Here is a 15,097-nt window from a genome sequence, read left to right as displayed (position 1 = left end):
TCTGTAGGCTGACGCTGAATGTTGTTGAAAAGGAGCCTTTAAATAGCTGTGTCCAGTAATGTAGTTAGTTAGCTGGGGTCCAGTAATGTAGTTAGTTAGCTGGGTCCGGTACTGTAGTTAGCTGGGTCCGGTACTGTAGTTAGCTGGGTCCCGGTACTGTAGTTAGTTAGCTGGGTCCGGTACTGTAGTTAGTTAGGCTGGGTCCGGTACTGTAGTTAGTTAGCTGGGTCCGGTACTGTAGTTAGTTAGTTGGGTCCAGTACTGTAGTTAGTTAGCTGGGTCCAGTACTGTAGTTAGTTAGCTGGGTCCGGAACTGTAGTTAGTTAGCTGGGTCCGGAACTGTAGTTTAGTTAGCTGGGTCCGGTACTGTAGGTAGTTAGCTGGGTCCGGTACTGTAGTTAGTTAGCTTGGTCCGGTACTGTAGTTAGTTAGCTGGATCCGGTTACTGTAGTTAGTTAGCTGGATCCGGTAACTGTAGTTAGTTAGCTGGATCCGGTACTGTAGTTAGTTTAGCTGGGTCCGGTACTGTAGTTAGTTAGCTGGTCCGGTACTGTAGGTTAGTTAGCTGGGTCCGGTACTGTAGTTAGTTAGTTGGGTCCGGTACTGTAGTTAGGTAGTTAGTTAGCTGGGTCCAGTATGTAGTTAGTTAGCTGGGTCCGGTACCTGTAAGGTAGTTAGTTGGGTCCAGTACTGTAGTTAGTTAGTTGGGTCCGGTACTGTAGTTAGTTAGTTAGCTGGGTCCGGTTACTGTAGTTTAGGTAGTTAGTTAGCTGGTCCAGTACTGTAGTTAGTTAAGCTGGGTCCAGTACTGTAGTTAGTTAGTTGGGTCCAGTACTGTAGTTAGTTAGTTGGGTCCGGTACTGTAGTTAGTTAGTTAGCTGGGTCCGGTACTGTAGTTAGTAGTTAGCTGGTCCGGTACTGTAGTTAGTTAGTTAGCTGGGTCCGGTTCTGTAGTTAGTTAGTTAGCTGGGTCCGGTTCTGTAGTTAGTTAGTTAGCTGGGTCCGGTACTGTAGTTAGTTAGTTAGCTGGGTCCGGTACTGTAGTTAGTTAGTTAGCTGGGTCCGGTACTGTAGTTAGTTAGTTAGCTGGGTCCGGTTACTGTAGTTAGTTAGTTAGCTGGGTCCGGTACTGTAGTTAGTTAGTTAGCTGGGTCCGGTACTGTAGTTAGTTAGTTAGTTAGCTGGGTCCGGTACTGTAGTTAGTTAGTTAGTTAGCTGGGTCCGGTTCTTTAGTTAGTTAGTTAGTTAGCTGGGTCCGGTACTGTAGTTAGTTAGTTAGTTAGCTGGGTACGGTACTGTAGTTAGTTAGTTAGTTAGCTGGGTACGGTACTGTAGTTAGTTAGTTAGTTAGCTGGGTACGGTACTGTAGTTAGTTAGTTAGCTGGGTACGGTACTGTAGTTAGTTAGTTAGTTAGCTGGGTACGGTACTGTAGTTAGTTAGTTAGTTAGCTGGGTACTGTACTGTAGTTAGTTAGCTGGGTACGGTACTGTAGTTAGTTAGTTAGTTAGCTGGGTACGGTACTGTAGTTAGTTAGTTAGTTAGCTGGGTACGGTACTGTAGTTAGTTAGTTAGTTAGCTGGGTACGGTACTGTAGTTAGTTAGTTAGTTAGCTGGGTACGGTACTGTAGTTAGTTAGTTAGTTAGCTGGGTACGGTACTGTAGTTAGTTAGTTAGTTAGCTGGGTACGGTACTGTAGTTAGTTAGTTAGTTAGTTAGCTGGGTACGGTACTGTAGTTAGTTAGTTAGTTAGTTAGCTGGGTACGGTACTGTAGTTAGTTAGTTAGTTAGTTAGCTGGGTACGGTACTGTAGTTAGTTAGTTAGTTAGTTAGCTGGGTACGGTACTGTAGTTAGTTAGTTAGTTAGTTAGCTGGTACGGTACTGTAGTTAGTTAGTTAGTTAGTTAGCTGGGTACGGTACTGTAGTTAGTTAGTTAGTTAGCTGGGTACGGTACTGTAGTTAGTTAGTTAGCTGGGTACGGTACTGTAGTTAGTTAGCTGGGTACTGTAGTTAGTTAGTTAGCTGGGTACTGTAGTTAGTTAGTTAGCTGGGTACTGTAGTTAGTTAGTTAGCTGGGTACTGTACTGTAGTTAGTTAGTTAGCTGGGTACTGTAGTTAGTTAGTTAGCTGGGTACTGTACTGTAGTTAGTTAGCTAGTGAACTGTTGTGTAAACCCATTTATGGTGTCGCACCAATACTAGTCTCAAATGCAACTTTTATTTTGATTTTCCCCACAACCTACCGTTGTGCACCCTGTTATACCATTACCTGTAGTAGTAGTAGTAGTAGTAGTAGTAGTAGTAGTAGTAGTTATAACATTACCTGTAGTAGTAGTAGTAGTAGTAGTAGTAGTAGTAGTTATAACATTACCAGTAGTAGTAGTAGTAGTTATAACATTACCTGTAGTAGTAGTAGTAGTTATAACATTACCAGTAGTAGTAGTAGTAGTAGTAGTAGTTATAACATTACCTGTAGTAGTAGTAGTAGTTATAACATTACCTGTAGTAGTAGTAGTAGTAGTAGTAGTAGTTATACCATTACCTGTAGTAGTAGTAGTAGTTATAACATTACCTGTAGTAGTAGTAGTAGTAGTAGTAGTAGTAGTTATACCATTACCTGTAGTAGTAGTAGTAGTTATAACATTACCTGTAGTAGTAGTAGTAGTAGTAGTAGTAGTAGTTATAACATTACCTGTAGTAGTAGTAGTAGTAGTAGTAGTAGTAGTAGTAGTAGTTATAACATTACCTGTAGTAGTAGTAGTAGTTATACCATTACCTGTAGTTATAACATTACATGTAATAGTAGTAGTATTTATAACATTACCTGTAGTAGTAGTAGTTATAACATTACCTGTAGTAGTAGTAGTAGTAGTTATAACATTACCTGTAGTAGTAGTAGTAGTTATAACATTACCTGTAGTAGTAGTAGTAGTAGTAGTAGTAGTAGTAGTAGTAGTAGTAGTAGTAGTAGTAGTAGTAGTAGTTATAACATTACCAGTAGTAGTAGTTATAACATTACCAGTAGTAGTAGTAGTTATAACATTACCAGTAGTAGTAGTAGTAGTTATAACATTACCTGTAGTAGTAGTAGTTATAACATTACCTGTAGTAGTAGTAGTTATAACATTACCTGTAGTAGTAGTAGTTATAACATTACCTGTAGTAGTAGTTGTAGTTATAACATTACCTGTAGTAGTAGTAGTAGTTATAACATTACCTGTAGTAGTTGTAACATTACCTGTAGTAGTAGTAGTTATAACTACTACCACTACTACTACAGGTAATGTTATAACTACTACTACTACAGGTAATGTTATAACTTCTACCACTACTACTACAGGTAATGTTATAACTACTACCACTACTACTACAGGTAATGTTATAACATTACCTGTAGTAGTAGTAGTAGTAGTAGTAGTAGTAGTAGTTATAACATTACCAGTAGTAGTAGTAGTAGTTATAACATTACCAGTAGTAGTAGTAGTAGTTATAACATTACCAGTAGTAGTAGTTATAACATTACCAGTAGTAGTAGTTATAACATTACCTGTAGTAGTAGTAGTAGTTCAAACATTACCTGTAGTAGTAGTTATAACATTACCTGTAGTAGTAGTAGTTATAACATTACCTGTAGTAGTAGTTATAACATTACCTGTAGTAGTAGTAGTAGTAGTTATAACATTACCAGTAGTAGTTATAACATTACCTGTAGTGGTTATAACATTACCTGTAGTAGTAGTAGTTGATATAACATTACCTGTAGTAGTAGCAGTTGTTATAACATTACCTGTAGTAGTAGTAGTAGTTATAACATTACCTGTAGTAGTAGTAGTAGTAGTAGTAGTAGTAGTTATAACATTACCTGTAGTAGTAGTAGTTATAACATTACCTGTAGTAGTAGTAGTTGTTATAACATTACCTGTAGTAGTAGTAGTAGTTATAACATTACCTGTAGTAGTAGTAGTAGTTACAACATTACCTGTAGTAGTAGTAGTAGTTATAACATTACCTGTAGTAGTAGTAGTTGTTATAACATTACCTGTAGTAGTAGTAGTAGTAGTTATAACATTACCTGTAGTGGTAGTAGTTATAACATTACCTGTAGTAGTTGTTATAACATTACCTGTAGTAGTAGTAGTAGTTATAACATTACCTGTAGTAGTAGTAGTAGTTATAACATTACCTGTAGTAGTAGTAGTAGTTATAACATTACCTGTAGTAGTAGTAGTTGTTATAACATTACCTGTAGTAGTAGTAGTAGTAGTTATAACATTACCTGTAGTGGTAGTAGTTATAACATTACCTGTAGTAGTTGTTATAACATTACCTGTAGTAGTAGTAGTAGTTATAACATTACCTGTAGTAGTAGTAGTAGTAGTAGTAGTAGTGGTAGTAGTAATAACATTACCTGTAGTAGTAGTTATACCATTACCTGTAGTAGTAGTAGTAGTTATACCATTACCTGTAGTAGTAGTAGTAGTAGTAGTTATAACATTACCTGTAGTAGTAGTAGTAGTAGTTATAACATTACCTGTAGTAGTAGTAGTTATAACATTACATGTAGGAGTAGTAGTAGTTATAACATTACTTGTAGTAGTAGTTATAACATTACCTGTAGTAGTAATAGTAGTAGTTATAACATTACCTATAATAATAGTTATAACATTACCTGTAGTAGTAGTAGTTGTTATAACATTACCTGTAGTAGTAAAATAGTAAACCTCTTGCCTTGTTCTCTTCAGTGTTTACATCGCCAGTTTCCCAGAATACACCAGGCCCATGATCGACCACTTGGTAGCCATGAAGATCAACCACTGGGATGGGTAAGGGCCTTTCCTGTCCTCATCCATGACCTTTAGACTTTGATCAAATACTTTCAAATACCGTACTTGATTTAGTTTGCCCGTTACCATGGATCCAATGGAATAGTCCCAGAAGCTAAACCAATGGAATAGCCCCAGAAGCTAAACCAATGGAATGGTCCCAGAAGCTAAACCAATGGAATAGTCCCAGAAGCTAAGCCAATGGAATAGTCCCAGAAGCTACATCAATGGAATAGTCCCAGAAGCTACATCAATGGAATAGTCCCAGAAGCCAAACCAATGGAATCGGCCCAGAAGCTAAACCAACGGAATAGCCCCAGAAGCTAAACCAACGGAATAGCCCCAGAAGCTAAACCAACGGAATAGCCCCAGAAGCTAAACCAACGGAATAGTCCCAGAAGCTAAACCAATGGAATAGCCCCAGAAGCTAAACCAATGGAATAGCCCCAGAAGCTAAACCAATGGAATAGCCCCAGAAGCTAAACCAATGGAATAGCCCCAGAAGCTAAACCAATGGAATAGCCCCAGAAGCTAAACCAATGGAATAGCCCCAGAAGCTAAACCAATGGAATAGCCCCAGAAGCTAAACCAATGGAATAGCCCCAGAAGCTAAATCAATGGAATAGGCCCAGAAGCTAAACCAATGGAATAGGCCCAGAAGCTAAACCAATGGAATAGGCCCAGAAGCTAAACCAATGGAATAGGCCCAGAAGCTAAACCAATGGAATAGGCCCAGAAGCTAAACCAATGGAATAGTCCCAGAAGCTAAACCAATGGAATAGTCCCAGAAGCTAAACCAATGGAATAGCCCCAGAAGCTAAACCAACGGAATAGTCCCAGAAGCTAAACCAACGGAATAGTCCCAGAAGCTAAACCAATAGATTAGTCCCAGAAGCTAAACCAATAGAATAGTCCCAGAAGCTAAATCAATGGAATAGCCCCAGAAGCTAAACCAATGGAATAGGCCCAGAAGCTAAACCAATGGAATAGTCCCAGAAGCTAAATCAATGGAATAGCCCCAGAAGCTAAATCAAGCACACCTCAAGTTAGTATTTGTCTTCTGTGTTTGTCCCAAGTGGGATGTCCGTATGCCAGCCTGTTGCCATTAAAGCGTTACTACTGTGTGTAGCCTATTAGAGTAGAAGCCATTGTATGTAATGGAGAAAGTGGAATTATCCTCTGCTTGTGTATCTGTTGTTCTGCAGGGTGATTCGACAGCTAGCGACAAAGGCTTTGCATAATCTGACGCCTCAAGTACCTGATTATATGGCCACAACAGGTGAGCTACGTCATTGGTCCTGTTCCCTACCTGCTCTAACACAACACATTGTCTTACTGTGGAATGGACTGGGTATGTTCATCTATAGTCACTGTTCCCTACCTGCTCTAACACAACACATTGTCTTACTGTGGAAGGGACTGGGTGTGTTCATCTATAGTCACTGTTCCCTACCTGCTCTAACACAACACATTGTCTTACTGTGGAATGGACTGGGTGTGTTCATCTATAGTCACTGTTGTTGTGTCTGGGTCTTTTCACCTGTCTTGTTATTATTGAATGATTTATGTGTTTATAATGAACACACAGAGAGAGGTCAAAGGGCAATAGGCCAGATTTGAAACTGCCGCTATCATAGACGTGTACCAGAGGCTGTGTCATTACAGGCAAACCAGCCTGGCCACAAATCGTGCAGGTTATATTCAAATAAATGAACCACACACATCTGTGCAGACTGTTGATGTTCTTGCAAAGAATGAAAAGACACAAACAATCATAAATAAAATGACTCTTTATATTTTGATGGTTGTATTTGCAGTTATGCCTCAGCTGCTGCCCATAGCGCTGGGCATTGATCTCCACAGTCGCCATGGCGCCATTCTGGCATCTGCCGAGATCAGCCACGCCCTCTACAAGCTGGCCAATCAGAACAACAGGTACTGCAACCTCACCTCTCAACCAGCCAATCACTTATAGGAAAACCACATGAACGTTGTTCAAAAGACACTCTCACATCTGAGCGCTCTGTTTCTGCAGGTGCCTGGGAACAGTTGAATAACATGGGAGTAAAACATAAGGAAACCCACACACTGCTCTCGATAGTAGCACTGCTCTCGATAGTAGCACTGCTCTCGATAGTAGCACTGCTCTCGATAGTATCACTGCTGTCGATAGTAGCACTGCTCTCGATAGTATCACTGCTGTCGATAGTAGCACTGCTCTCGATAGTATCACTGCTCTCGATAGTATCACCTGCTCTCGATAGTATCACTGCTCTCGATAGTATCACTGCTCTCGATAGTAGCACTGCTCTCGATAGTAGCACTGCTGTCGATAGTAGCACTGCTCTCGATAGTATCACTGCTCTCGATAGTATCACTGCTCTCGATAGTATCACTGCTCTCGATAGTATCACTGCTCTCGATAGTATCACTGCTCTCGATAGTATCACTGCTCTCGATAGTAGCACTGCTCTCGATAGTAGCACTGCTGTCGATAGTAGCACTGCTCTCGATAGTAGCACTGCTGTCGATAGTAGCACTGCTGTCGATAGTAGCACTGCTCTCGATAGTATCACTGCTCTCGATAGTAGCACTGCTCTCGATAGTAGCACTGCTCTCGATAGTAGCACTGCTCTCGATAGTAGCACTGCTCTCGATAGTAGCACTGCTCTCGATAGTAGCACTGCTCTCGATAGTAGCACTGCTCTCGATAGTAGCACTGCTGTCGATAGTATCACTGCTCTCGATAGTAGCACTGCTCTCGATAGTAGCACTGCTCTCGATAGTAGCACTGCTCTCGATAGTAGCACTGCTGTCGATAGTAGCACTGCTCTCGATAGTAGCACTGCTCTCGATAGTAGCACTGCTCTCGATAGTAGCACTGCCTCTCGATAGTAGCACTGCTGTCGATAGTAGCACTGCTCTCGATAGTAGCACTGCTGTCGATAGTAGCACTGCTCTCGATAGTAGTACTGCTCTCGATAGTAGCACTGCTCTCGATAGTAGCACTGCTCTCGATAGTAGCACTGCTCTCGATAGTAGCACTGCTCTCGATAGTAGCACTGCTCTCGATAGTAGCACTGCTCTCGATAGTAGCACTGCTCTCGATAGTAGCACTGCTCTCGATAGTAGCACTGCTCTCGATAGTAGCACTGCTCTCGATAGTAGCACTGCTGTCGATAGTAGCACTGCTCTCGATAGTAGCACTGCTCTCGAATAGTAGCACTGCTCTCGATAGTAAGCACTGCTCTCGATAGTAGCACTGCTCTCGATAGTAGCACTGCTCTCGATATAGCCTGCTTCGATAGTAGCACTGCTGTCGATAGTATCCACTGCTCTCGATAGTATCACTGCTCTCGATAGTAGCACTGCTCTCGATAGTAGCACTGCTCTCGATAGTAGCACTGCTCTCGATAGTAGCACTGCTCTCGATAGTTAGCAACTGCTCTCGATAGTAGCACTGCTCTCGATAGTAGCACTGCTGTCGATAGTATCACTGCTCTCGATAGTAGCACTGCTCTCGATAGTAGCACTGCTCTCGATAGTAGCACTGCTCTCGATAGTAGCACTGCTGTCGATAGTAGCACTGCTCTCGATAGTAGCACTGCTCTCGATAGTAGCACTGCTCTCGATAGTAGCACTGCTCTCGATAGTAGCACTGCTGTCGATAGTAGCACTGCTCTCGATAGTAGCACTGCTGTCGATAGTAGCACTGCTCTCGATAGTAGTACTGCTCTCGATAGTAGCACTGCTCTCGATAGTAGCACTGCTCTCGATAGTAGCACTGCTCTCGATAGTAGCACTGCTCTCGATAGTAGCACTGCTCTCGATAGTAGCACTGCTCTCGATAGTAGCACTGCTCTCGATAGTAGCACTGCTCTCGATAGTAGCACTGCTCTCGATAGTAGCACTGCTGTCGATAGTAGCACTGCTCTCGATAGTAGTACTGCTCTCGATAGTAGCACTGCTCTCGATAGTAGCACTGCTCTCGATAGTAGCACTGCTCTCGATAGTAGCACTGCTCTCGATAGTAGCACTGCTCTCGATAGTAGCACTGCTCTCGATAGTAGCACTGCTCTCGATAGTAGCACTGCTCTCGATAGTAGCACTGCTCTCGATAGTAGCACTGCTCTCGATAGTAGCACTGCTCTCGATAGTAGCACTGCTCTCGATAGTAGCACTGCTCTCGATAGTAGCACTGCTCTCGATAGTAGCACTGCTCTCGATAGTAGCACTGCTGTCGATAGTATCACTGCTGTCGATAGTAGCACTGCTCTCGATAGTATCACTGCTGTCGATAGTATCACTGCTCTCGATAGTAGCACTGCTGTCGATAGTATCACTGCTGTCGATAGTATCACTGCTCTCGATAGTAGCACTGCTCTCGATAGTAGCACTGCTCTCGATAGTAGCACTGCTGTCGATAGTAGCACTGCTCTCGATAGTAGCACTGCTCTCGATAGTAGCACTGCTCTCGATAGTAGCACTGCTGTCGATAGTAGCACTGCTCTCGATAGTAGCACTGCTCTCGATAGTAGCACTGCTCTCGATAGTAGCACTGCTCTCGATAGTAGCACTGCTCTCGATAGTAGCACTGCGCTCGATAGTAGCACTGCTCTCGATAGTAGCACTGCTCTCGATAGTAGCACTGCTCTCGATAGTAGCACTGCTCTCGATAGTAGCACTGCTGTCGATAGTAGCACTGCTGTCGATAGTAGCACTGCTGTCGATAGTAGCACTGCTCTCGATAGTAGCACTGCTGTCGATAGTAGCACTGCTGTCGATAGTAGCACTGCTGTCGATAGTAGCACTGCTGTCGATAGTAGCACTGCTGTCGATAGTAGCACTGCGCTCGATAGTAGCACTGCTCTCGATAGTAGCACTGCGCTCGATAGTAGCACTGCTCTCGATAGTAGCACTGCTGTCGATAGTAGCACTCTCGATAGTATAGTATCACTGCTCTCGATAGTAGCACTGCTCTCGATAGTAGCACTCGATAGTACTGCACTGCACTGCTCTCGATAGTAGCACTGCTCTCGATAGTAGCACTGCTGTCGATAGTAGCACTGCTCTCGATAGTAGCACTGCTCTCGATAGTAGCACTGCTCTCGATAGTAGCACTGCTCTCGATAGTAGCACTGCTCTCGATAGTAGCACTGCTCTCGATAGTAGCACTGCTGTCGATAGTAGCACTGCTCTCGATAGTAGCACTGCTCTCGATAGTAGCACTGCTCTCGATAGTAGCACTGCTCTCGATAGTAGCACTGCTCTCGATAGTAGCACTGCTGTCGATAGTAGCACTGCTCTCGATAGTAGCACTGCTCTCGATAGTAGCACTGCTCTCGATAGTAGCACTGCTCTCGATAGTAGCACTGCTCTCGATAGTAGCACTGCTCTCGATAGTAGCACTGCTGTCGATAGTAGCACTGCTCTCGATAGTAGCACTGCTCTCGATAGTAGCTGCTCTCGATAGTAGCACTGCTCTCGATAGTAGCACTGCTGTCGATAGTAGCACTGCTCTCGATAGTAGCACTGCTCTCGATAGTAGCACTGCTCTCGATAGTAGCACTGCTCTCGATAGTAGCACTGCTCTCGATAGTAGCACTGCTCTCGATAGTAGCACTGCTCTCGATAGTAGCACTGCTCTCGATAGTAGCACTGCTCTCGATAGTAGCACTGCTGTCGATAGTAGCACTGCTCTCGATAGTAGCACTGCTGTCGATAGTAGCACTGCTCTCGATAGTAGCACTGCTGTCGATAGTAGCACTGCTGTCGATAGTAGCACTGCTGTCGATAGTAGCACTGCTGTCGATAGTAGCACTGCTGTCGATAGTAGCACTGCTCTCGATAGTAGCACTGCTCTCGATAGTAGCACTGCTCTCGATAGTAGCACTGCTGTCGATAGTAGCACTGCTCTCGATAGTAGCACTGCTCTCGATAGTAGCACTGCTCTCGATAGTAGCACTGCTCTCGATAGTAGCACTGCTCTCGATAGTAGCACTGCTGTCGATAGTAGCACTGCTGTCGATAGTAGCACTGCTCTCGATAGTAGCACTGCTGTCGATAGTAGCACTGCTCTCGATAGTAGCACTGCTCTCGATAGTAGCACTGCTGTCGATAGTAGCACTGCTGTCGATAGTAGCACTGCTCTCGATAGTAGCACTGCTCTCGATAGTAGCACTGCTCTCGATAGTAGCACTGCTCTCGATAGTAGCACTGCTGTCGATAGTAGCACTGCTCTCGATAGTAGCACTGCTCTCGATAGTAGCACTGCTCTCGATAGTAGCACTGCTCTCGATAGTAGCACTGCTCTCGATAGTAGCACTGCTCTCGATAGTAGCACTGCTGTCGATAGTAGCACTGCTCTCGATAGTAGCACTGCTGTCGATAGTAGCACTGCTCTCGATAGTAGCACTGCTCTCGATAGTAGCACTGCTGTCGATAGTAGCACTGCTCTCGATAGTAGCACTGCTCTCGATAGTAGCACTGCTGTCGATAGTAGCACTGCTGTCGATAGTAGCACTGCTGTCGATAGTAGCACTGCTGTCGATAGTAGCACTGCTCTCGATAGTAGCACTGCTCTCGATAGTAGCACTGCTCTCGATAGTAGCACTGCTGTCGATAGTAGCACTGCTGTCGATAGTAGCACTGCTGTCGATAGTAGCACTGCTGTCGATAGTAGCACTGCTCTCGATAGTAGCACTGCTCTCGATAGTAGCACTGCTGTCGATAGTAGCACTGCTGTCGATAGTAGCACTGCTGTCGATAGTAGCACTGCTGTCGATAGTAGCACTGCTGTCGATAGTAGCACTGCTGTCGATAGTAGCACTGCTGTCGATAGTAGCACTGCTGTCGATAGTAGCACTGCTGTCGATAGTAGCACTGCTGTCGATAGTAGCACTGCTGTCGATAGTAGCACTGCTGTCGATAGTAGCACTGCTCTCGATAGTAGCACTGCTGTCGATAGTAGCACTGCTCTCGATAGTATCACTGCTGTCGATAGTAGCACTGCTGTCGATAGTAGCACTGCTCTCGATAGTAGCACTGCTCTCGATAGTAGCACTGCTCTCGATAGTAGCACTGCTCTCGATAGTAGCACTGCTGTCGATAGTAGCACTGCTCTCGATAGTAGCACTGCTCTCGATAGTAGCACTGCTGTCGATAGTAGCACTGCTCTCGATAGTAGCACTGCTCTCGATAGTAGCACTGCTGTCGATAGTAGCACTGCTGTCGATAGTAGCACTGCTGTCGATAGTAGCACTGCTCTCGATAGTAGCACTGCTGTCGATAGTAGCACTGCTCTCGATAGTATCACTGCTCTCGATAGTAGCACTGCTCTCGATAGTAGCACTGCTGTCGATAGTAGCACTGCTGTCGATAGTAGCACTGCTGTCGATAGTAGCACTGCTCTCGATAGTAGCACTGCTCTCGATAGTAGCACTGCTCTCGATAGTAGCACTGCTGTCGATAGTAGCACTGCTCTCGATAGTAGCACTGCTGTCGATAGTAGCACTGCTCTCGATAGTAGCACTGCTGTCGATAGTAGCACTGCTGTCGATAGTAGCACTGCTCTCGATAGTAGCACTGCTCTCGATAGTAGCACTGCTCTCGATAGTAGCACTGCTGTCGATAGTAGCACTGCTGTCGATAGTAGCACTGCTGTCGATAGTAGCACTGCTCTCGATAGTAGCACTGCTCTCGATAGTAGCACTGCTCTCGATAGTAGCACTGCTGTCGATAGTAGCACTGCTGTCGATAGTAGCACTGCTCTTTAATAAGCTTTAATAATCTCGTACGTAGAGTTTATTAAAGAGCAGTGTGTGGGTTTCTCTGTTTTGCACATCGACCCATGATTTCACTTCCTGATTTGACTGAAGCCCTTGGCTCCTATAAAGTCATTGACCGTCTCTATCTCTCTTGTAGACCCGACTGTGTGTGAGATATGTGCTGTCTGGGGGGGGGTGTTGAACATTTCTGTTCGCTGTGGACAGTAAAATTGTATTGTACTGGATTGTAGACTGGTGACAGAGCTCATCTCTTCAGACTGTGTGGATGGACTCAAGAGCATTCACCAGAGGGTTAGTTCACTTCTCGCTTGTTACTCTCTCTCTCTCTCTGTCTCTCACTACCCCCCCGTCTGTCTGTCTCTCACTACCCCCGTCTGTCTCTCTCTCTGTCTCTCACTACCCCCTGTCTCTCTCTTTCTCTCTGTCTCTCACTACCCCTGTCTCTCTCTTTCTCTCTGTCTCTCACTACCCCCCATCTGTCTCTCTCTGTCTCTCACTACCCCCCATCTGTCTCTCTCTGTCTCTCACTACCCCCCATCTGTCTCTCTCTTTCTGTCTCTCCACTACCCCCATCTGTCTCTCTCTTTCTGTCTCTCACTACCCCCCATCTGTCTCTCTCTTTCTCTCTCTCACTACCCCCCATCTGTCTCTCTCTTTCTCTCTCTCACTACCCCCATCTGTCTCTCTCTTTCTCTCTCACTACCTCCCATCTGTCTCTCTCTTTCTCTCTCACTACCCCCATCTGTCTCTCTCTTTCTCTCTCTCACTACCCCCATCTGTTCTCTCTTTCTCTCTCTCACTAACCCCCATCTGTCTCTCTCTTTCTCTCTCTCACTACCCCCCATCTGTCTCTCTCTTTCTCTCTCTCACTACCCCCATCTGTCTCTCTCTTTCTCTCTCACTACCCCCCCCGTCTGTCTCTCTCTCTCTCACTACCCCCCGTCTGTCTCTCTCTTGCCCTCTTTCTCTCCTTCAATGTCTTTTCACTCACATACTGTCTCAAGTGTTGACCATTCACCTGAGTCAGTTGTACCAACATAGGTACCTGTTAATGTTGTCTGTCTCAGTGAGTCAGTTGTACCAACATAGACAACATATCTCAGTGAGTCAGTTGTACCAACACAGGTACATGATGTTGTGTTTTAAAGTTGTCAATCACCAGTCTGTTCATCTCTAAAATGTTGTTGTGTGTTTGGTTTGTCTTCCAGCTGTTTGACAGAAAGCAGTACAGGTCAGCACTGTTACTTTACATTTACTCATTCTTTTTTTAGACTGTTTCTGATTATTATTATTATTGATTATTTATTTATTTATTTTGAAATATTACTCATTCTTATGATTTATTGATTTATTTTGAAATGGAATGCCTCTAAGGTTTCAGACCAATATGTTGTGCGACCTCAACAAATATTTGTTGTTGTTGTTGTTGTGTCCTGTCTGTGTCCTGTCTGTGTCTGTCTGTGTCCTGTCTGTGTAGGGGTTTTGGTGGTGAGCTGATGAGGCCTGCAGTCTGTTCTCTCATTGAGAACATGTCCCTCTCCAAGATGCCGTTCAAGGACGACCCCGTCATCAGTGAGTTTTCGTATCGTTGATATTCAGACCGTAGCTGAATGATTACTCCAGCTAGCAGGTTCCCCAATAGATGACCCACGGGCCACATTCATCCCCCGGGGGATTTGATGTGTTTCAGAGATGGGATAATAATGGACAAACCACATCCTACCGTTAGAGCCAGGAGGGACAGTACTGACACGTCATAACAGAGTAACCCCTGTCTGTACTGTTCAGACCACTGACACGTCATAACAGAGTAACCCCTGGCAGTGTCTGTACTGTTCAGACCACTGACACGTCATAACAGAGTAACCCCTGGCAGTGTCTGTACTGTTCAGACCACTGACACGTCATAACAGAGTAACCCTGGCAGTGTCTGTACTGTTCAGACCACTGACACGTCATAAACAGAGTAATCCCTGGTAGTGTCTGTACTGTTCAGACCACTGACACGTCATAACAGAGTAACCCTGGTAGTGTCTGTACTGTTCAGACCACTGACACGTCATAACAGAGTAACCCCTGGCAGTGTCTGTACTGTTCAGACCACTGACACGTCATAACAGAGTAAACCCCTGTCTGTTTCAGCTGCCTGGAAGTGTCTGTACTGTTCAGACCACTGACACGTCATAACAGAGTAAACCCTGGTAGTGTCTGTACTGTTCAGACCACTGACACACGTCATAACAGAGTAAACCCTGGTAGTGTCTGTACTGTTCAGACCACTGACACGTCATAACAGAGTAAACCCTGTCTGTTTCAGCTGCCTGGCAGTGTCTGTATGTTCAGACCACTGACGCGTCATAACAGAGTAAACCCTGTCTGTTTCAGCTGGCTGGCAGGTCTGTACTGTTCAGACCACTGACACGTCATAACAGAGTAACCCTGTCTGTACTGTTCAGACCACGACACGTCATAACAGAGTAACCCCTGGC

The 15,097-nt window shown here is 44.4% G+C and overlaps 1 protein-coding gene across 1 annotated transcript; it reads left to right on the top strand.

Annotated features, from left to right (window-relative positions):
- The first annotated feature begins 4,725 nt into the window (after positions 1-4,725).
- LOC109888334 (tubulin-specific chaperone D-like) lies at positions 4,726-14,218 on the top strand. The gene is made up of 6 exons (XM_031820253.1): positions 4,726-4,821; positions 6,027-6,100; positions 6,639-6,756; positions 12,839-12,899; positions 13,817-13,839; positions 14,086-14,218. Exons 1-6 carry the CDS (start codon positions 4,778-4,780, stop codon positions 14,198-14,200), a joined length of 435 nt encoding a protein of 144 aa, XP_031676113.1. The 5' UTR covers positions 4,726-4,777; the 3' UTR covers positions 14,201-14,218.
- The last annotated feature ends 879 nt before the right edge of the window (positions 14,219-15,097 follow it).

Source organism: Oncorhynchus kisutch, unplaced genomic scaffold (genome assembly GCF_002021735.2).
Source record: "Oncorhynchus kisutch isolate 150728-3 unplaced genomic scaffold, Okis_V2 scaffold3176, whole genome shotgun sequence".
Taxonomy (NCBI): domain Eukaryota; kingdom Metazoa; phylum Chordata; class Actinopteri; order Salmoniformes; family Salmonidae; genus Oncorhynchus; species Oncorhynchus kisutch.
Note: the sequence above shows the minus strand (reverse complement) of the source record. Positions and strands in the feature narration are given on the sequence as shown.

What these genes read in the sequence shown, in the direction of transcription:
- LOC109888334 (XM_031820253.1), top strand. Translation starts at nt 4,778, where the DNA reads ATGATCGACCACTTGGTAGCCATGAAGATCAACCACTGGGATGG. An exon ending in CTGGCCAATCAGAACAACAG is followed by an intron (nt 6,757 to 12,838) that starts GTACTGCAACCT and finishes ACTGGATTGTAG; the next exon opens with ACTGGTGACAGAGCTCATCT. An exon ending in TTTGACAGAAAGCAGTACAG is followed by an intron (nt 13,840 to 14,085) that starts GTCAGCACTGTT and finishes CTGTCTGTGTAG; the next exon opens with GGGTTTTGGTGGTGAGCTGA.